The sequence below is a fragment of the Canis lupus genome, chromosome 10, assembly GCF_003254725.2.
Source record: "Canis lupus dingo isolate Sandy chromosome 10, ASM325472v2, whole genome shotgun sequence".
NCBI lineage: Eukaryota > Metazoa > Chordata > Mammalia > Carnivora > Canidae > Canis > Canis lupus.
The window spans coordinates 26,972,618-26,994,493 of NC_064252.1; the positions used below are offsets into that span (position 1 = coordinate 26,972,618).

A 21,876-nucleotide genomic window follows, 5' to 3' on the forward strand; every position below is an offset into this window, starting at 1 on the left:
TTTCCCAAATAGAGCCTATCAGTTAGGAGCACTGGCTTTGAAATTAGACTGACGTTCCGTTTATGAATCACTTAGTGTGTGTGAGGCTTGGATACCAGCACAGGACTCAGAGTTGAAAGTCTGCAGCTGGGGAGACCTGGAGCAGTCCCCCTTAGAAAAGGCAATCCAGGGGGCATCCCGGGTAGCTCAGCGGTTTAGCACCATCTTTGGCCCAGGGCGTGATCCTGGGGACCCCGGATCGAGTCCCATGTCAGGCTCCCTACATGGAGCCTACTTCTCCCTCTGCCTCTGTCTGCGCCTCTCTCTCTCTCTCTCTCATGAATAAATAAAAATATATAAAAAAAAAAAGTGCACTTGGGTGGCTCAGTTCGTTAAGTATCTACCTTCTTCAGCTCAGGTCATGATCCCAGGACCATGATTGAGTCCTGCATTAGGCACCCTGCTCAGCCTGGAGCCTGCTTCTCCCTCTCCCTCTGCCTGCTGCTTTGCCTACTTGTTCTCTCTCTCTCTGTGTGTGTGTCAAATAATTAATTAAGTAATTAAGTAATTAAAAGAAAAGAATACAAATACCCACCATTTGCTTCAACGTGGATGGAACTGGAGGGTATTATGCTGAGTGAAGTAAGTCAGTCGGAGAAGGACAAACATTATATGTTCTCATTCATTTGGGGAATATAAATAATAGTGAAAGGGAATATAAGGGAAGGGAGAAGAAATGTGTGGGAAATATCAGAAAGGGAGACAGAACGTAAAGACTGCTAACTCTGGGAAACGAACTAGGGGTGGTAGAAGGGGAGGAGGGCGGGGGGTGGGAGTGAATGGGTGACGGGCACTGGGGGTTATTCTGTATGTTAGTAAATTGAACACCAATAAAAAATAAATTAAAAAAAAAAGAAAAGAAAAGAAAAGAAAAAGAATGAAAAGGCAATCCAGAGTCTCGGCTGTAGATAGAGAAAGAGCCTAGCTTGCACGTTGCAGGTGGATCATGCATTGAGTGAGATGGCCCGGGGCCATAAACACCTAATAAGTTCTGGCTGCTGGAGAACTTCATTTACATGCGAGTCTAAAGCCCTGATCCTCAAACTTATCTGGGGGCAGAGCACTCCCAATTCAGAATCCTCTTTGCAGAACTCTATGAGATATTTCAAAATATGATTCTGTCACAAACTAAAGATGCTTTTTCTAGTGGAAAATATGAGTCTAAGGCATGTGCAGACTTCAACATCTCAAGAAATAACAATATAGAAAATAAGTTACATCAGTGTTTTTTCTGTTAGAAAATGTGATCATTGGAGGGCACCTGGGTGGCTCAGTGGGTGAGTGTCTGCCTTTGGCTCAGGTCGTGATCCCGGGGTCCTGGGATCGAGTCCCACATCGGGCTCTCCACAGGGAGCCTGCTTCTCCCTCTGCCTGTGTCTCTGCCTCTCTCTCTCTCTGTGTCTCTCATGAATAAATAAAATTTAAAAAAAAAGAAGAAAATGTGATCACTGGGGTGCCTGGGTGGCTCAGTGGATGAAGCATCTGCCTTCAGCTCAGGTCATGATCCCAGGGACCAGGGATGGAACCCAGTGTCAAGGTCTCTGCTCAGCTGAGAGTCTTCTTCTCTCTCTCCCTCTGACTCTCCCCATGCTTGTGTTCTCTCTTGCTCATTCTCTCTCTCAAATAAATAAATGAGATCTTTAAAAAAGAAAAGAAAGAAAAGAAAAGAAAAGAAAAGAAAAGAAAAGAGAAAAGAAAAAAGAAAAGAAAAGAAAGAAAATGCGACCATAACAAGGACAAATGCAATTTGCTGCTCTTCTTTGCCTCTTCGTCGCAACCACAAGCAGGCTCCCCAGGGGTAAGAAAAAGTTGTGGCAGAAGATCCCAAAAGTAAGAATGTTGTGTCAACCGAATTTCTTCCTTTGACTTGGGAAAAGTGCCCATTGTTGGAATAGCCATTGGTTTTGATACAGGCAGGTTGAGTCTAAGGACCGAGGAGAGTCCCCCAACACGGCCAAGAGGGTCCTTGGCTTCACACAGGATAGAAATCAAATGTAAGCCAGAGAAAGTGAAAACAGAATTAATTGAATAGTATAAATGATGGGTCGAGAATAGTAGACAGAACGTTTGGGAGACTTGGAAAGGAAAGGAGAATGAGTCTTGTCAGTGCCTGGGGTTAGGGAGTTTACACTGGAAAGGGGTCTAGGGTACTTGTTTCTTTAGGAGTCGAAAGTAGGGCCCAACCAGAGGTAAGTGCCAGGTGAGCAACAGGCATTTTTTTTAAAGATTTTATTTATTTATTCATGAGAGACAGAGATAGAGAGAGAGGCAGACACACAGGCAGAGGGAGAAGCAGGCTCCATGCAAGGAGTCTGATGTGGGACTCGATCCTGGGTCTCCAGGATCAGGCCCTGGGGCTGAAGGCGGCGCTAAACCGCTGAGCCACCTGGGCTGCCCAACAGGCATTATTCCATCAATTACCGAAAGTAGGGGTATTTTTTTTTTTTTCTGTTCAGGAAGCATTTTATTGTTGCTCCAAGTTTTAGGAGTTTTCACTGACAGATAATCAATACTTTCAGAAAACCTCCCGCATGGCCCTGCTCAGCTTCTGAATCTTGGTTCCTGCAGACATATCAGCATATTTCTCTCCAATACGGACAATCATTCCCCCCATGATTGATGGATCAACCTTAACTTCCAATTTTAATACTTGGCCTTTGCATAGGAAGCTCTTCAGGACCGTTTTTAGTTCAGTAAGAGTGGCTTCATCCAAAGGAGACGCGGTGGTCACTGTGCATGGCACTTCTCCACGGTGCACACTCATCATGGTGGAAAAGGCAGAAATGACTCCAGGGGTATTGTTCAAGCGACCCTTCTCAGCAAGCAAATTGATCAGGTTGGATGTGATAGGAGAGAACCTCTCTTTTGCTGTCACGTCATTTAGGCTTTTCACTTTCACGGAACGCTTTATGTAGGGATTCATAATGGAAGCAGCCATTTTAGGTTCCTTCAAGATTTGTGCTACTCTCAACAATTCCTTTTCTACTTGTTCCAGTTTATTCTGTTTCGATGCAGCAGAATAAAGAGCAGTGGCATCGCGACCTTCGATACCATGTATCTGAACAGGTGGCCTCACAAGCTTGGAAAACGGCCTGACCACAGACGTGCTAAAGCACCGCACCTGCCGGGACAGCCCGGACACCGCTGGGGCGGCCATCTTCTCCGGGGGGCTGTAGGTCAAACCCCAGGTAGGGGTATTGATGCCAGTGTCAGCCTGGAACTTGTTTGAAATCTGGTTCTTAGACATTATTAGGTGTTTGCGGCCCCTGGGCAAAATTTAGAGAAGGATTAACTTTCTTGCTTCCCCCTCAAAGTGGGAACATAGCTTTTTTGACTTATTCTGAAATGGGGCCTAGTAGAAAAACAGCAGAGATAGAGCCTTTCTAAAATGGAGTCCCTTCAGGGGCACCTGGGTGGTGAGTCGGTTGAGTGTCCATCAGATTGTGATCTCAGGTTGTAGGATCAAGGTCTGTGTTGGGCTCTGCCCTCAGCACGGAGTCTGCTTGTCTCTATCTCTCTCTACTCCTCCCCCTACTTGTATGCATGCTTACTCTCTCTCTCTCTTTCACTCTCCAATCAATCAATTAACTTTTAAAATCTTAAAAGTAGGGGAGCCTGGGGGGTCTGCCGTGGAAACAAGATGACGAAGGGGACGTCATCATTTGGAAAGCGTCACAATAAGATGCACACGTTGTGCCACCGCTGTGGCTCTAAGGCCTACCACCTTCAGAAGTCCACCTGCAGCAAGTGTGGCTACCCTGCCAAGCGGAAGAGAAAGTATAATTGGAGTGCCAAGGCTAAAAGACGGAATACCACTGGGACAGTCGAATGAGGCACCTAAAAATTGTATACCACAGGTTCAGGCATGGATTCTGTGAAGGAACGACACCTAAGCCCAAGAGGGCAGCTGTTGCAGCATCCAGTTCATCTTAAGGATTTCAACGATTAGTCAAAATAAACGTTCTGGTTTAAAAAAAAAAAAATAGGGGAGCCTGGGTGGCTCAGTCAGTTGAGCATGTGACTTCAGTTTAGGTCATGGTCTCAGGGTCCTAGGATGGAGCTAATGTTAGACCCCATGCTCAGTGGGGAGTCTGTCTCTTCTTCTGCCCCTCCCCCCACTCATGCTCTTTCTCTCTCTGAAATAAATAAATAAAATCTTTAAAATAAATAAAAAAATAGTCCCTTCAGCTTCCCTACCTCAGTTTAGGCCAAGATCAATGCTATTTTTTAATATCAGTCTTTCAACATCTATCCTCCATAAATAGAGAAGTCTATGACAGAATCTTAATTCACACAAATACATTTTTATTGTTATTTTGCCTACCTTGAGTGCCCATAACCTGCTTCTTCATCAAATGTCTACTCACATTTCAAAAGTCAGCCAGTGTATCACCCAATTTGGCATTTCCGTTGTGTACCCCATGCTTATCTGAACACACTCCAGTGAAAACCGTCTAGAACACCAGCAACAGCAGCTGGCATCTCTCAAGCACTTCCTTTGTTTATTGTGTACCAGACGCTGAGCTAAGCACTTGACCTATGGTAACCCAGACCTCACTACAACCCTAGGTTCTATTTTTTAAAATATTTTTTTAACAAAGGTTTGTAATTAATTTGACAGAAAGAGAGAGAGAGAGAAAGCACGAGCAGAGGGAGGGGCAGAGGGAGAAGCAGACTCCCCACTGAGCATGGAGCCCACTGCAAGGTTCCATCCCAGGACCCCAGGATCATGATCTGAGCTGAAGGCAGATGCTTAACCGACTGTGCCACCCAGGCACCCCTACACTAGATTCTATTATCTTCTCTCCACACTGGCGGGGAGAAGTTAAGTAATTTGCCTAAAGGCACACAGTAAGCAACAGATCCCCAACTTGAAATCAGCTTGCCTTCCAATTCAGCTTTCTTTTAGATTGTTGATTTCTTCTCCTGTCCTCCTAATTTGAATATATGTTCCCTGAATTCAGGGACCATGTCCTCTTCCTCTCTGTGTCCCCAAGGACTGATATGACCCCTAGCACACAACACAGGCTCCAGACTGTTTCTGCTATGTAGTCATCTCTCTGTTTTAGTCAGTTGCTCTTGAATGAATCAGTTTGTAAATATTTGTTTCTCTTTACATATGAAAAAAAGGAGTGAAAAGGTCATGCTGACTCTTAAGTATTTTTCTGTATGTGCCCTTGTGATTTCCCCACAGGGATGTGAAGAACGTTGATCAAAGAGCATTAGAAAAAAAGAAGGCAAACCACATGTTCATCCAACCTTCAAGCTTCCTTGAGGAATCCTTTGACAAGAAATGTAGAGGAAGTCATGAGAGGGAGACTGCGTTTCTTTCAAGGTTTGTTCTAACAAAAACCATGGAAAAGTGGAAATACAAACACTGTTTTTTTTTTTTTAAAGTAAACTTCACACACAGTATGGAGCTCAACATGGGGCTTGAACTCACAACCCTGAGATCAAGACCTGAGCTGAGACCAAGAGTCAGATGCTTAACTAATTGAGCCACCCAGGCACCCCTGTCAGAATTTTTTTTTAAGATTTTATTTATTTATTTGAGAGAGAGAGAGAGAAAGCCCAAGCAGGAGGAGGATGGGAGGAGAGAGACCAGCAAACTTCCCATTGAGTGAGATGCCCAACACAGGGTTCAGTCCTAGGACCCTGAGATCATGACCTGAGATGAAGTCAGATGCCTAACCAACTGAGCCACCCAGGTGCCCCTAGAATTCTTAATACATGGAAAAGGGCACATAAAGGTTTACTCACTTTTATGTGTTATTCACCCAACTCTCATTTTTATTATAATTAATGGTGGTAGTAAGAGCTACCAGTGATTTTGTACTTCTTCTTTGCTAAGCATTTGTACTTTATGAACTGTATGTCAGAACTCTTTTGCTGCAAGTGCCAGGAGACCAGCTCAAACTAGCTTGAGGAGGAAAATCTAGTAGCTTCAATAACTGGGAAGGCCACAGACAGGCCAGCTGCAGGCATGTTGGATCTAAGAACTCAATGCCATATTTAGGTTTTTGCTCTCTCTCTTTGTCTCTTATTCCCTCCCGCCCTCCTTTCCTCTATGTGCTGGCTTGTTTTCCAAGCTGCCTTTGGCCACAGAAAAAGAGGGCCACAGACAGCACCAAGCCTGTGTATCTATCAAGATTCCAGTGACATCTTAGAAGAAATTACACTGAATTTTTGATCCGATTTTGTTGTGTTTTTTATTTCCCCCACAGGAAGGGAAAGGAGGAGAGGGAAAGAGAAGCAAGACAGAAGTTGGACTGGTCTCCCCTGTCACTCTCAGGCACTAACTAATTCTCTCCCCTAGGACTGGGAAGCTCCTGCAGGAGCCCAGGAGCTTTGATATTTCTACCAGGTAAGGCAAAACAACAGGAGAAAAAGGACACTGTGGCCAGAGACTAAGAAACAGAAATAGCAATTCCTAGGATAAGGGAAATATACCATCATAGTTTTTTCTAAGCTGAATGAGGAGTTTTTTTTTGTTTTGGTCACTACATTTATTCATGCATTTACTCTTTTATCCATTATTTTATTTAAAATATTACAGGGCAGCCCAGGTGGCTCAGCAGTTTAGTGCCGCCTTCAGCCCAGGGCATGATCCTGGAGACCCAGGATCAAGTCCCATGTCAGGTTCCCTGCATGGAGCCTGTTTCTCCCTCTGCCTGTGTCTCTGCCTCTCTCTCTCTCTCTCTGTCTCTCGTAAATAAATAAATAAAATCTTAAAAAAAAAATAAAATAAAATATTACAAATAATAATATTAAATTACAATATAATAATGGCTTTAGATATAGACTAAAAAAGTAAGGTAAAGACCTGACAAATGGGCAGCCCTGGTGGTGCAGCGGTTTAGCGCCGCCTGCAGCCAAGGGCGTGATCCTGGAGACCCTGGATGGAGACCCACGTCAGGCTCTCTGTGTGGGGCCTGCTTCTCCCTCTGCCTGTGTCTCTGCCTCTCTGTCTCTCTGCATCTCTATAAATAAATAAAATCTTAAAACAAAAAAAAAAGACCTGACAAATGTCACCTCATTTTGATCTTCATAACAGCCATATGAGGTAGACATTAGCCACTGAGTTTTGCACAGCAGCAAGCCTAGGTTAGAAGGGGTTTTAGGGGGCACCCCCGGTGGCGCAGCGGTTTAGCGCCGCCTGCAGCCCGGGGTCTGATCCTGGAGACCCAGGATTGAGTCCCGCGTCGGGCTCCCTGCATGGAGCCCGCTTCTCCCTCTGCCTGTGTCTCTGCCTCTCAGTCTCTCTCTCTCTGAGTAAATAAATTAAAAAAAAAAAAAAAAAAAAAAAAAAAAAAAAGAAGGGGTTTTAGGGGCACCTGGATGGCTCAGTCGGTTAAGCATCCAACTCTTGATTTTGACTCAGGTCATGATCTTAAGGTCATGAGATAGAGCCCTGTGTCAGGCTCCATGCTCAGTATGGAGTCCACTTGAGATTCTCTTTCACTCTTCCTCTGCCCCTAAATAAATAAATTAATTAATTAATTAATTAAATAAAATCTTTTAAAAAAAGAAGAAGAAGAGACTTCAGAAGTTCCCTGCACTAGATGCTGGGTTAAATAACAGTAGTTAACACAGTCCCCATTTTCAAGGAGCTCACAGCCTGGTAGAGAGAAGGCAGTTGTCTCAACAAATAAACCCCCTAAGCTCTGGAGGTACTGTTAGACAGAGGTCACCCTAGGAGCCATGCAGAAACACTTTAGTTTAAAAAAAATATATATATATATATATTAAAAAAATATATTATTTTATAAATATTTATAATATTTTACTTATAATATTATAAATATTTATTTATAAATATATAATATTTTATATATTATAATATATATTTTATTATATAAAATATATATATTTAAATAATCTCTACACCTAACGTGGGACTCAAACTCACAACCCCAAGATCAGGAAGTCACATGTTTTTCCAACTGAGGCAGCCAGGTGCCCCCAGAAACACTTTATAGAAGTGGTATTCCTTGACCTGAATTTGGAAAAGATAAGGTATTTGTCAGGCAGAAGGAGGGGGATGAGGCAAGAGGATGGCATTCTTGGTGGACAGAGCAACAAAGGCAAAGGCTCAGAGGCAGGAATTAGCATGGCAGGGGATCAAGAAAGTGTGTGAGGGGTTCCAGGAGAGGTGAACATGGAGATCCCTGGACAAATCAGGAAGGGATGCCTATGAAGCACTTTATTTTCTAAGTCTTGGGGAATTGTGGATTTTAAAAATCTGAATATTTTAAAAATCCTGATGGCAGATGAAGCAGTAAAAGGAGATTTGACTCTAAAAAGATCTGGGGTTTTGAATCTTTGCCCTGCTCCTTCTGTGACTCTAGGTCAAATACCTTCATTCTCTGGGCCCGTTTCCTTGGCCCTAAGAGATGTGGATGGTTGTTATATGTGAAAAGTTAACTCATATAACTTATATAACTCATAGTTAACTCATAACTCATATAAAGAGCCTGGCATAGAACCTGTAAGTAATTAATAGTCACTTTATTTATTATTGTTTCATAAAGCTTCTTACATTCATTTATCCAGAATACCTTTGAGCATGCCTGTTTGAGACCACTGCCCTAGCCCAGCCCAGAAGGACTCCTGGGTTTTCTGGGCCCTGGACTGGCTGAGTTCTTACCTCTTAGGGCAGTTCTTACCCTACTTACCCACCACCAGGCACTGAAATGGTGAAACTCCAGAAAACACACAAATTCCTACCTGCAAGGAAGAGGCTCTAAACTCCAAGAGTTTCACATTAAGAGAGGGCACAACCAGGTCCAAAAATGTCTCCTCAGACACTTCTTTCAGAAGTCACTGAGGACTGGCGACTCTAGACTTTTCAGGGCCCAAAGAAGAGCAAACCTGCTCCTACTATTGCAAATACTGAAGGGGGAATTGAGGGAAGTAGTCTTTGCCCTGTGCTAGGCATATTCCATTGTCCCATTCAAGTCTAGGAACAGTTCTGTGAAGTAAATTTTATTTTTCCTGTTTTTCAAAGGAGGCAGCTGAGGCTTGCTTAAGTCAAGGCCTGGGCTCCTCCTGGGTCATCTGTACGTTGGACCATTCTGGATTGGGAGGTTTGGAGAAGATCCATTTTGGAGAAGACATCTAGTCATTAGTTTTACAGGATTACTGCTCTAGGGTGGAGGAGGAGGCGGGCTTCAGGTGCAGATGGACTAGCAGGTGAAGATCAGATGCTGACATACTCAGGGTGTTTTCCTGAGCTCAGAGCTCTGATTCTCCCATGTTCTGGGGACAGGACAGCAGAAGTTGTCTTGCTCTTTGCAGAAGCCCATAAAAATATCACTGCTTTAAATTCTGTCACCCAAATAAAGGACTATTTGTAGCATAAAATATGGATCTTCAGTATATCTGCAAACTTTGGTATTTTAAAGTAACACATAACATGTTAAGAAATTACAACTTGCGGGATCCCTGGGTGGCGCAGCGGTTTGGCGCCTGCCTTTGGCCCAGGGCGCGATCCTGGAGACCCGGGATTGAATCCCACATCAGGCTCCCGGTGCATGGAACCTGCTTTTCCCTCTGCCTATGTCTCTGCCTCTCTCTCTCTCTCTGTGACTATCATAATATATAAAAAAAAAAAAAGAAATTACAACTTGATTACAGATTAATTTTTTTCTTAATTATAACTTTTACTTACTCATTCATTTTATCACCTTGAGCAAGGACACCCAACAGAGTCGTGCTTGCCAGGTCCCTACTCCATTCTAAACATGGTCTGTGTATTCTTTAATCCCCACAGCACTCCTGTAAGATATGGGGTGTCGTTATCCTCATTTGATAGCTGGGGCAGCTGAGGCCCAGAAAGGTTTAGTGACGACTATTGCCCAGGATCTGGCCTTTGGTAGACAGATGAGCCAGGATTTGAAACCAGCAGCCAGACTCTAGGGCCTGTGCTACAGCCTTTTTTTTTTTTTTAAAGATTTTATTTATTTGAGAGAGAGAGAAAGATAGCACAAGCAAGGGGAGCAGGCAGAGGGAGAGGGAGAAGCAGGCTTCCCGCTAAGCAGAGAGGCTGACGTGGGGCTCATCCCAGGACCCTGGGACCATGACCTGAGCCAAAGGTAGATGCTTAACCAGCTGAACCACCCAGGTAAGAGAAGGTTTAAGAAGCAAACTTAAGGGACGCCTGGGTGGCTCAGTGGTTGAGTGTCTGCCTTTGGCTCAGGGTGTGATCCTGGGGCTGGGGATTGAGTTCTACATCAGGCTCCCTGCAGGGGGGCCTGCTTCTCTCTCTTCCCAAGTCTTTGCCTCTCTCTCTCTCATGAATAAAGAAATAGATCTTTTTTTTAAAAAGAAGTAACTTAATATGAAGAAAAGTTATCAATTTATTTTTTTTCTTTGATTAGAGAAACAGCCACTGATTATAACAGCATGGTTTGCACCCACTGGTTTGAGCTACAGAATCTCTTGAGTTAAGAGAGATTTATAAATGCTATTGTTTCTGACATTCTAATATTTCAGAATGGAAGAAGAAAGCAATCATTTCAGTTCATTTTAACAAGTATTCATTGCTCTGTCCTCTTCCTTAAACAGGCTTTACTCACTTTTTCATCTGACAAACTCCTACCTGACCCTTAAAGCCCAGCATGGGCTCCTCCTTCAGAAAGTCTCCCCAAACTGCCCTAGTGACTGCCTACTTTGAGCTGTGCTTTTCCAAGCTTGCTCCACTGAATATGATCTGCTTTAGTGATGGAATTGTCTGTCTCCCTTTCTGTTCTGTAAGTCTCCCAAGTTCAAGGACCTTGTCTTATTCAGCATTGAATCTTTTGTACCTGCTCCTATGGCTCACTTGTAGTAAGGATTCAGTGAATGTTTGGTGAAGGAATTAATGATTAATGTGTGTTTAGCATTTTGCTTCAGTTCCTTGCTTATACACAAAATTGGTCACATTTTAGAACTTTGCCTCTCTATATCCATAAAGTTAGGAATAAATCCTCCTAAAAGATCACACTGACTTAAATTTTTTTGTTCTTATTTGAATTAAAACAATACATACTCATCCTTTAAAAATTAAATAGAGAGGCAGCTCTGGGGTCAGATCACCTGGGTTTTAATCCCAGTTCCTCCACCTATTACCAGCTCTGTGACCTTAAGCCACTTAATTTCTCTGTATCTCAAGTTTCTTCTTTGGAAAATGGGGATGATAATAGTATGTACAGCATAAGGTTGTTATGAGAATTCAATTGGTTAACATTTGTAAAGCACCCAGAACAGTGCCTGACACAAAGTAATACATAAGTGCCCATTAGATTAAGCAATTAATGGGGCACCAGGGTGGCTCAGTTGGTTAGGCATCTGACTTGATTTCAGCTCAGGTCATAATCTCAGGGTCATGAGACCCAGCCCTGGTGGGCTCCACACTCAGCGGTGTGTCTGCTCTCCCTCTGCCCTTCCCCACTGTGTGCACTCTCTCTCAAATAAATAAATAAATAAATCTTTAAAAAAATTAACTGATTAACTATGAAAAGCATAAGTGCTTATTAAATTAATCAGCTAATAGTTTAGTTAACATTTTAACAAAACTTGTTAAAAAAATTGCATTTCTCTGGAACCCTTTTCCATTCCCCAGCAACACATTTCCCACTTTCTTTCTTTTGGAGGTTGGGAGGGGTAGAGATTTTATTTATTTATTTGAGAGAGCAAGTGAGCATGAGCAGGGGGGAGAAGCAGACTCCCCACTGAGCAGGGAGCCTGACACAGGGCCTGAGCTGAAAGCAGATGCTTAACCAACTGAGCCCCCCAAGAACCCCTCCATTTTCTTTTCTGGTTGTTTTGGTATTTGTTTTCCTATTCCTGTTGAAATACCATGGTGCTCTGGGTCCTTGATTTTTCAGTGTTAGGCATTATGCATTGAGTTCTCACCAGATTAGGCAAGGAGGACTGAGCTTTCTTTAATCTGCACACACTTCTGGGCAGCCCTGGTGGCTCAGCGGTTTAGCGCTGCCTTCAGCCTGGGTTGTGATCCTGGAGACACGGGATCGAGTTCCACATTGGGCTCCCTGCATGAAGCCTGCTTCTCCCTCTGCCTGTGTCTCTGCCTCTCTCTCTTGTGCTCTGTGTCTCTCATGAATAAATAAATAAATAAATAAATAAATAAATAAATAATCTTTAAAAAAAATCTGCACACACTTTTTTTTTTAAGATTTTATTTATTTATTCATGAGACAGAGAGAGAGAGAGAGAGAGAGAGAGAGAGAAGCAGAGATACAGGCAGAGGGAGAAGCAGGCTCCATGCAGGGGGCCCGATGTGGGACTCCATCCCAGGACCCTGAGATCATGCCCTGAGCCAAAGGCAGATGCTCAACCGCTAATCCACCCAGGCGTCCCTGCACACACTTCCTATCTCATCTTCTCAGTGTGTTTTTGTGGTGATTTGGTTTGGATCACTAATCAGGACTGTTATGCCATCAATACACTTGCTGTGAGCCATAGAGTATGCTATGGTTACTTTTGTTTTCTTGTAGAACTTTTTGTTATCCCTATAATTAAATCTCTCTCGTTTTAATCTATTTTCTTGCCTTTTTATATCCCTCATGTGCTTATCACAATTTATCTCCAAATTCCCCCTTGGTTATACAAATCTCCCCCCTTTACATAGTCTATCTATTTCACCTTCATTTCCCAGTCTTCTCACTGGTTTCACTCTGGGTGGTTGATTTCTAGGTTGTTTACATAACCCTGTGGACTCAATTCTTCATTCTCTTCATCACACTGGCTTTTTAATCTGTTTCTGTTTGTGTCTTTATGATTCATCCACAGAGAGGACACCAAGAAGTCAAAACCAACGCAGAAATAGGAAGCCAGCTTCCTTAATCCCTCACCTTCTAGCTCACCTGGATGAATCCTTGTCCAAGAATTGGGAGAACTTTTGGCTGAAGCCTGCTCATGTTGTTAGGTTTTATCTAAAACAAAAACAATAAAACAAACAAAATAACAATACCACAACACATTTAGTCATTCCCAGTCCACAGGACAAAGAATATTAAAGTTCACCTCTACCCTTGGCCAAAGTCAGGATTTAAATTGAAGTTAAATGACTTCATTCACTCATGCATTAATTTACTAATTCATTCATTCACTTGTTAGTCGTAATACTATGGAATATATAAAATTATTATATAACACACTAACATAATCATAGGAGATGTTTACTGAGTACTTAACAATGTGCTGAGTACTCTGTTAAGTCCTGCTTAGTCATTATCTTGGTTAACCCCCCTCATGGCTCCCCACGAGGTGAGTATTACTACCTCCATTTCTCCTGGGAGGATTGCGGGGCTTGGAGGGGTTGAGCAAGCCCTCCAGATGTCTATTCTCTACCATGAATCTCTACCCTGACTCATAGTAGATGTATAACTTTAGGCCTAGTAGTTGTGTGGTTTGATCTTTTCTGAACTTGTTTTCTTGCGTGCAAAAAGAGAATGCCTGCCTAGCAGTAGTGTTGTGATCATTAAATGAGATAATTTATTAAAAGTTCCTGGCACAGGATACTTCACTTGGTCATTGCTACCAGCTATTGTTGTCATTGCTGTTAATAAATATGTACTTTTCCTGAAACCTGGACATATGGAGCACTTGCCATGTACAAGGCGGCATAGAAGATAACCAAAACTTTCTCACACCTTCCTTCTCACTACTCAAATTACAGTTAGCCCTTTATTTACAGTTTATCTAAGGAGCCATACTCTCTCCTATTTCTGGGCCTTTTGCCTGTTGCTGCTTCTGTACCTGAAAATCCCTTCTCCCTCTTCACTATTAAGTCCCAACATCACTCATTCCTGCTTCTCTTCAGGACCCCACATAGATATCCTCTTCTTTCCCTGAACAGCAGGAGCAAAGTTGGCACATGGACCCCTCCTACGCATTCCACAGCCTCTCATACCCCTCCATGGTAGCAGTTACCATAGTGGATATAATCGCCTGTCAACCTGTCTGTCTCTACTAGCCCCCACCCAGATGAAGATCTCCTGGTTTTCTGGACCCAGGCCAAACTACATTGCTGTCTTTCAGGACACTCCTTTGTATATCTTGAGGCCAAGATCATCTCTGCACAGACCCCTTCCAGAAATTAATGAGGACTCCTAACCAAAGGCCTCTCAGGAAGTTCAAGATGAAAAGACCTGTCTCTGTTCTTTGTAAATATTAGAAGGAAAAATTATGGTGAAGAATTCTTCACCCTTCATAAGGGGAAGGGGTAGAGCATTGCAGGGAACTAACATTTAAGAAGCATTTACTGTAATGAATAAAACAAATGAGTAATTGTGTAATACTCCAATTCTGTCATTCCCAGTGTTGCTGAGAACCAGTATTCTCAGCATCAGAGAAGGGAAATTCAGATGTTAAACTAGAAGAGATTTTGAACTGATAATGAATTAAGGTTGTATCTTATGTTTAAAAACAGTTGCCTGAATAACTGAGAGGACGGGTATTTACAGAGGGGAGGGGAGAGATAATAGAAGGGATTACAAAGAAGCCTGAAGAAACTTTTGGGGTGATGGATATGTTCACTCTCTTCATTGTGGTGAAAGGTTCTCAGGTGTAGACACATTTTAAATATGTGCACTAGTATGTCACTTATACCTCAAGCTATTTAAAACAGAAACAAAAAACCTATTTCCTAATTCTTTCCATCGAAATGACCTAGAAATAAAGTCTGCAGTGGCAATACCCCAGAATTGTGGTTTTGAAATACTCTTTGCCCTAAAGGGATCCAGGGATCCTTGAAGAAATGTCTAGTTCCTGGTCTAGGGCAGGGAAATCATGAGATGAACACACAACATCTTGTTACACTAGACAACAAAGAAGCTACCAAAGATGAAGAGTCTTGTCAGAAAAAGTCAGGAACCAACTTAGGATCTCATTGGCTAAAGATGGGATAATTGGGGATTCCTGGGTGGCTCAGCAGTTTAGTGCCTGCCTTTGGTCCAGGGTGTGGTCCTGGAGTCCCGGGATGGAGTCCCACATCGGGCTCCCTGCATAGAGCCTGCTTCTCCCTCTGCTTATGTCTCTGCCTCTCTCTCTCTGTGCCTCTCATGAATAAATAAATAAAATCTTTTAAAAAAAATAAACCCCACATTGGGCATGGAGCCTACCTGAAAAAAAAAAAGTTGGGACAATTTAAGCACTGTAGTAATAAAAATTGCCATGGATCAAAGCACATCAAATACATTTTCACTTAGATATTCATATTGTTGCTTTAAAAAGATTAATTGGTCACCATTGAAAAATACTAGATAGGGTGCCTGGGTGGCTCAGTGGTTGAGCATCTGCCTTCAGCTCAGGTCGTGATCCCGGATTCTGGGATCTAGTCCCACATCGGGCTCCTCTTGGGGAGCCTACTTCTCCGTCTGTCTATGTCTCTGCCTCTCTCTCTGTGTCTCTCATTAATAAATAAATAAAATCTTAAAAAAAAAAGATACTAGATAACCAGTTTCTTATTCTGAAAATTGGTAAATAAAGGGGTAAAAAATAAGCATTTATCATGCCATTTCCATCCAAACTGTATTACCAGGTAACCAAACAGTAGATGAGGGGAAGTTTCTTTTTTAGAAGTATTCCACTTAATAAAATAGGGATCCCTGGGTGGCGCAGCGGTTTAGCGCCTGCCTTTGCCCCAGGGCACGATCCTGGAGACCCGGGATGGAATCCCACATCGGGCTCCCGGTGCATGGAGCCTGCTTCTCCCTCTGCCTATGTCTCTGCCTCTCTCTCTCTCACTGTGTGCCTATCATAAATAAAAATTTTTTTAAAAAATGTAGGTTTTAAAAATAAATAAAATAAAATAAAAAGCAACAATAGAATTTAAAAATTACCATTTTGTGACCCCTAATGAATTAACAATCTAGGTTGATCATCAACAACAGCTGCTAACATCCCCAAAAGATAAAAAGCCATTAAACGCCTCTTAATAGTAGACCACCTACAAAATAGTCATTACCAAATAACCGAACCTGGATCTGATCTACACTTTACATCCAACTACTGTAATAGTAGCTGTCCTCTGAAATACAGAGGACAGAGGAGCATATGACATCAGGGGAATGCAATCAGCAAAATTCAGGCTCTGGAAAACTCCATTTAAAAAAATTACTCTTTAAAAAAAGTCACAAAGGAAAAAGAAGGAAATCTATAGATTTTTCAAAAGAAGGTCATTAATGTGAGTTGCTGTGTGTTGACATTTTTTCATCCTGGTTGAAACAAACTTTAATAAATATATGGCATTGATGAGAATTTAATATTTGAATGTTACCTATATATTTGATATTAAAAGTTACTAATTTTTAGGTGTGCTAAGGACATTATGGTTATGTTTTTTTTAAGTCCTGATCTTTTAGAGATACATATTGAAATATTCATAGATGAAATGATATGATGTATGGAATTCACTTCAAAATAATATGAGAGGGAGTAAGCAAATAGAGGCTTAAGTGAAATAAGATTGACCATGTGTTGAAAGTTGTTGAAGCTAGGTGGTGGAAATATTATATTATTTTACCTTTGTATATATTAGAAATTATCCATAATAAAATAATTCAAAATATTTACTATGAACCAAATACTTTTTTAAAGATTTTATTTTATTTTGTTTTTTTAAAGATTTTATTTATTCATGAGAGACAGAGACACAGGCAGAGGGAGAAGCAGGCTCCATGCAGGGAGCCCGATGTAGAACTCGATCCTGGGGGATCCATGGGTGGTGCAGCGGTTTAGTGCCTGCCTTTGGCCCAGGGCGCGATCCTGGAGACCCGGGATCGAGTCCCACGTCGGGCTCCCGGTGCATGGAGCCTGCTTCTTCCTCTGCCTGTGTCTCTGCCTCTCTCTCTCTGTGTGACTATCATAAATAAATAAAAATTAAAAAAAAAAAAAAAAAAAAACTCGATCCTGAGCCCAAAGCAGACGCTTAACGGCTGAGCCACCCCAGTGTCCCTAAGAGTTTATTTTTAAGTAATCTCTACACCCAATGTGGAGCTCAAACTCACAACCCTGAGATCAAATGTTGCCCGCTCCACCAACTGAGCCAGCCAGGCAGGCACCCTGAACTAAACACTAAACACTTATAAGCATATTTCCACATTATTTTATTGCCTTCTCACTATAACTCTGTGAGTGAGGTACAATTTTCCCCGTTTCAAGAGGCCTTTCTTGGCTGAAGCCACCCCTAGCTTTGACTTACATAGTTTTCTCCCTGGCCTCTCTCTTGCCTCCTTCAACCCATTTTTCACACAGCAGCCCAAATACTTCCAAGTGTATGAACCCATTTAATTCTCACAACTCAGTATTATTATTATTATTATTATTATTATTATTATTATTGGTTTTCAGATGAAGAAATTGACGCACAGATGTTAAATAAATTTCTCCCAAGACGACACAGCTAATAACTGGCTGATCTGTACTATGTAAGCCTGGTTTAGTTGCTACTCATGCATGCTGAAACCATACTTCTATAAACAAAATAAAATCATATATGAATATACAGAGCCTGCCATGTACTGGTTTAGTATATTGGTTAAGAGCATGGATGCTGAAGCCAGACTGTGAATCTTGAGCAAGTTACTTAACCTTGTGGTGCCTCAGTTACCTCATCTGAAAATAGGGGAAATAATAGTTCCTACTTCAAGACGTCCTTGTAACAAGTGATTATGTTAATCTGTGGAAAGGAGGAAGTGCTGTAAATGTTGGTTGTCCTCAGATGTTGCCTTTAGCTTCTCCCCTTTGCTTCTGAGAGCTGCTTTCTCTCTAGCACCTTCCACCCCAGCAGAACCACTCACAGTTACCTAAATAAGCCTCTCTGTTGCCTCTGCCTTTCTGGCAAATCCTCACTTGCTCTCCCAGCCCCACATTAAGGGTCACCATCTCCATGAGGGTCCCACAGTGAGAGGTCTACCTGTTACTTAACTGCATGCATAAGAAGCCTTACCTTACCCTGTGTGGGATTATCTGTTTCAATATCTATCTCCTCTACTAGACTCTTGGCTCCTGAAGGGCAGAGAACTGTCTTCATCTTATCCAGCAGAGAGCTGGGATCAGGCCGTGTTTAATAAATGTTGGCTAAATAACCTGTCAGGGACATGCCTCAGGGCAGTTATGTGCTGAAGTTGGAGGTCTTTCAAATTTGGAAAGCTTAGTTCTAAATCATTTCTCGTATTTGAGTTCTTGAAACTCCAAGAATATATATTCACAGGCACCAATTTGAAGAAACCCAACTGCAGACAGTGGGATCATAGGCCTTTATTTGATTATAAGTCAGTTGTCCACAGAGGGGCAGTAAAGTGTAATGATTTAAAATTCAGGTAATCCCACTGCCTGGTTTCGTTGTTGTTTTTTGAATACCATAAAATGACACAGATTTTTAAAATTTTGTAGAGAATTGTGGACTCACTGAAGGATTTGAAAAATTGGGAAAGCTACTTGACATAATTACTATTTAGTTACTAATTGATACAAAACTCTGGCTCCCCATACTCTATATCTAAAATAGGAAAATAGGTTTTACAACGCAACTTTTTAAAATGTAGTCGTTTTAATAAGTCTTTTATGGCTTCTGAGTTTTATGTCATATTTTAAAATATTTTTTTATTCTAGGATAATAAAAGATTGTCTCATTTTCTTCTAGCACTTGTATTATTACATTTAGATTTAATTCCTTGATCCATCTGGAATTTATCTTGGTATAAGGTGTGAAATATTGGTTCCAATTTTATTTTTCTTCCAGATGGCTACTAGTTGCTCCAACACCATTCACTGAATTCATCATTTCCCCACTGATTTGAAATATCTCTGTCATCATATTCAGAATTTTTATATGATAAAAAAACCTACTCCTTTTTTTTTTTTTTTGTCCTGATTTGAGTGGAAACGTCTGCAAATATACTTTTTAACTACCCCCAGTTTTTGGTTAAAAAACTGTTTTTAAGTTGTATATGACCATCAATATCATATCCAAACAGGATTTTTATCCTCATTTTATGAATTTGCCATTACCAAGCTCATTTCTGTTTCTTTCTTTTAAGTGTAGTGCACACAACCTTCAAATATTATGAACATTTCTCTCTCCCAGCTGTCACTACACCAAACTACATATGTTATATTTCCCTAAATCATCTTGCTGTGCTCTTTGCAGCTCTTCCATACACTTGATGTCCTCACCTAACAAGTTGCTCAGAAGTCACTACAATTATATTAAATGAGGTTTTAACGTGAAAGTCTATCATCTCTATCCAGTTCATCCCCGGACTGGGCCCTGATTTCCGTTTAACACGAAGGACAGGCTATGTTTCTGGAAAATAAGATTTGAAGGAGCTACAGTAGTTATTTGTTGGCACTTTAAACAATCCACTCTGAAGGGGAAAAAATGTCCTACAAAATGCCAAATGTTATTGTGGGAATTTTTTTTTTCTATTTATTCCAGCAAAATGATTCAGACACTGAAGAAAAAGGGTCGTCCTGTACTAGGTCTTGAACTCAAAGAACTGTTTGCACAGATACTCATCATAGCCTCCACCTCAACAGATGCTCTTTCAAATGTTTCATGACTCTTGTCAACAGACAGTCTCCATTTAAGGGGAGCAAGATGATGCTGCCAGAGCCGGCTGTGCTGGCAAGAAGGCGGGCCCAAAATTTCTATTTAAAAGCTGGACCAAAATATGTTTGGCTTCTGTTGTCTATTTAAAATTTCAAGTTAAGACGCAGAAAAATTACTCTCCATCCTGAATGGGCCCGGGGTGCCTCACAGACTAGACAGCTGCTGACGGCATGAGAGAGAAATTAGGAACGCTGAGGTATCCGTGAAGACCCCATATTCGACCTCCTGACCCGAGGGTCTCCCCACCTCAACAAGATAAGCATCTTGGGCGGCACCTGCCGCCACGTCAGCCACCTCCACCGGGCGCCCGCTCCACCTTGGTTTTCCACCTCATGACCCTTTCCTAGCGGCCTCTGTCCATTTCGGAACAACCCCCACCTCAGGACCTTCATTCTCACAGCAGCCCGGGTTCACCTCAGTGCCCACCTCCGTGCCCCCGAATTCCCACGCGTCTCCGTGCGCCCACTTTGGAGTCTTCTCCCTGACTTCAGCGTCTCCCTCAGCTCAAGGGAGGCCTCCCCCCTCCCTTCTCATCAGAGCCCCTCTCCTCAGCCGGTGTGCTCCGCCTAAGAGTCTCTCCCTGACCCCACGGAGCCGCCCCAGAGGCTCCCGGAGACCGGCTCCCAGCTCTTCCTCCCCCACTCTGGGCCCCGCCCTCCGCGGCCCGCCCCCTCCTGCTCTCCGCCCACGGCCGGCCCGCCCCCTCGTTCGCCCCAGCGGTCCCGCGCCGGCGGTGGACACGCCCCCTCGCTCTCCGCCCCGCCCCCGGCCCGGCCCCTCCCACAGTGGCCCCGCCCCCCTGGCCCTCGCCCGGCCCCGCCCACGCTGGACACGAGCTGAAGCTCTCGTCGGTTGGCGCCAGACCTCCCGGTCAGTGTCCCCTGGGCTTCCAGTCTCCGCGTTCTGGTTCCGAGTCAGAATCCCTGAGGACCGGGAATCCCGGGCAGGGGACAGAAGGGAGTCACCTTGAAAACCTCGGGGAGAGTGTGGGTACGAGCGGGGTTTGTGGCAAAAAAGAGCAAGCGTGTGAAGAGCGTGAGGGGAAACCGAAGGGTTCCTTTCTCTGGTGGTGCTTCGCGGTCGTCGCAGGGCCCTGGGCTCGTGGCTGTGCGTCCCGCGCCCACCCCCGAGAGGAAATCTCCGTCATCTCCGGGGATTTCTAGCAGCATTGTTCTAAAGCAGGTCTGACCTAAGTCTTCACGTGGCCTCCTCTGCCTCGTTGGAGGGAGCCTGGTGACGGGAAGATGCCAATGGCGGCGCGGGGGGACGTGGACCAACGCTCCGCAGCGGTGACGCCTGAGACCGTGGTGTCGGGGAGCCCTTGCGTCCATCGCGGCTACTTGAGAAAGAGAACTATCTTTTCGTTTTATCAAGGCGAGGGAAACGAACGATTTTTTTTTTTTTTTTTTTTTTTAGTGAGGACGGTCAATGTGGAATTTGGGGTAGTCCTATTTATGATTACCTATGTGGGGGACAGTATCCCCGAAGACCCCATTCCATTATCTCCTCTTTACCTCAGATATTTGCCGTTTAATGATATTAGGTGGTAGCAATCATATCTCTACCTTAGTATTTTTTTGCACTTCTGCCGGGCCCCAATCGCGACTTTGGTAGGAAGAAAGACAATGCGATAAACAATATTCTACAATCATGCCTTGTAGATTCCTGAGATCTTAACAACAACTAGTACGGTGTTAAAGACTCCATTTATCTGCTTCTAGGTTCTCACGTTATCCTAATATTGGGTATCTATCATAATTTTCAATCTTAAAAAAATTCTTGAGGCCAGTAAATACTATAAAACAAAATAGATCAGTGTTTTATGAAACAAAGAGATATGTTGCAAGGGAGCCGGTTCATAATTAGGAGGCAGGAAGACATTCATCATATATGACAAAAATAAAATATATTGATTGAGGGTAGATTAAGTTCTAGGAGCCAGGGAAGATACAGGAAGAATGACATGAGGTCAAAGTTCGTCCGGCATTGTTAACATAAACGTGAAAGGTGAAACAGCAATAAGCAATACTAAATAGCATTCCAAGACAACAAAAAAGATATTATCAGACAGTCATATTTGTGCTGTAGAAAATCAAAAGCTGAGGGACGCCTCGGTGGCTCAGTGGTTGAGTGTCGCCTTTGGCTCAGAGTGTGATCCCTGAGTACCGGGATGGATTCCCCCATTGGGCTCTCTGCATAGAGCCTGCTTCTCCCTCTTT

General features: G+C 42.9%; 3 protein-coding genes and 1 pseudogene across 25 annotated transcripts in view; 3 read left to right on the forward strand and 1 right to left on the reverse strand.

Moving 5' to 3' along the window:
* Window positions 1-19,691, forward strand: part of FAM227A (family with sequence similarity 227 member A) — a 93,752-nt gene extending 74,061 nt beyond the window's left edge. For 5 of the 21 annotated variants that reach the window (XM_049115288.1, XM_049115281.1, XM_049115289.1 and 2 more), the window contains 3 exons: window positions 5,234-5,374; window positions 6,356-6,403; window positions 19,484-19,678. In XM_049115288.1, coding sequence (XP_048971245.1) covers window positions 5,234-5,374; window positions 6,356-6,403; window positions 19,484-19,607 — 313 coding nt within the window. In that variant the 3' untranslated portion in view covers window positions 19,608-19,678. Of the gene's footprint in view, window positions 1-5,233; window positions 5,375-6,263; window positions 6,404-12,831; window positions 13,018-13,900; window positions 15,141-17,394; window positions 18,660-19,483 lie in introns of those variants that run through there. The other 16 variants (XM_049115292.1, XM_049115284.1, XM_049115287.1 and 13 more) reach the window with 14 other exon arrangements.
* On the reverse strand, window positions 2,475-3,301 carry LOC112668013 (ATP synthase subunit O, mitochondrial-like). Its single transcript, XM_035696421.2, has one exon. It carries the CDS (start codon window positions 3,284-3,286, stop codon window positions 2,555-2,557), a length of 732 nt encoding a protein of 243 aa, XP_035552314.1. The 5' UTR covers window positions 3,287-3,301; the 3' UTR covers window positions 2,475-2,554.
* Window positions 3,470-4,022, forward strand: LOC112668048 (60S ribosomal protein L37-like; annotated as a pseudogene).
* Window positions 19,692-20,440: 749 nt separating the features above from the next.
* Window positions 20,441-21,876, forward strand: part of DMC1 (DNA meiotic recombinase 1) — a 35,900-nt gene continuing 34,464 nt past the window's right edge. The window contains exon 1 of one of the 3 annotated variants that reach the window (XM_025460020.3): window positions 20,441-20,527. The gene's annotated coding sequence lies outside the window, so the exon portion shown is untranslated. Of the gene's footprint in view, window positions 20,648-21,876 lie in introns of all 3 variants that reach the window. The other 2 variants (XM_049115295.1, XM_025460019.3) reach the window with 2 other exon arrangements.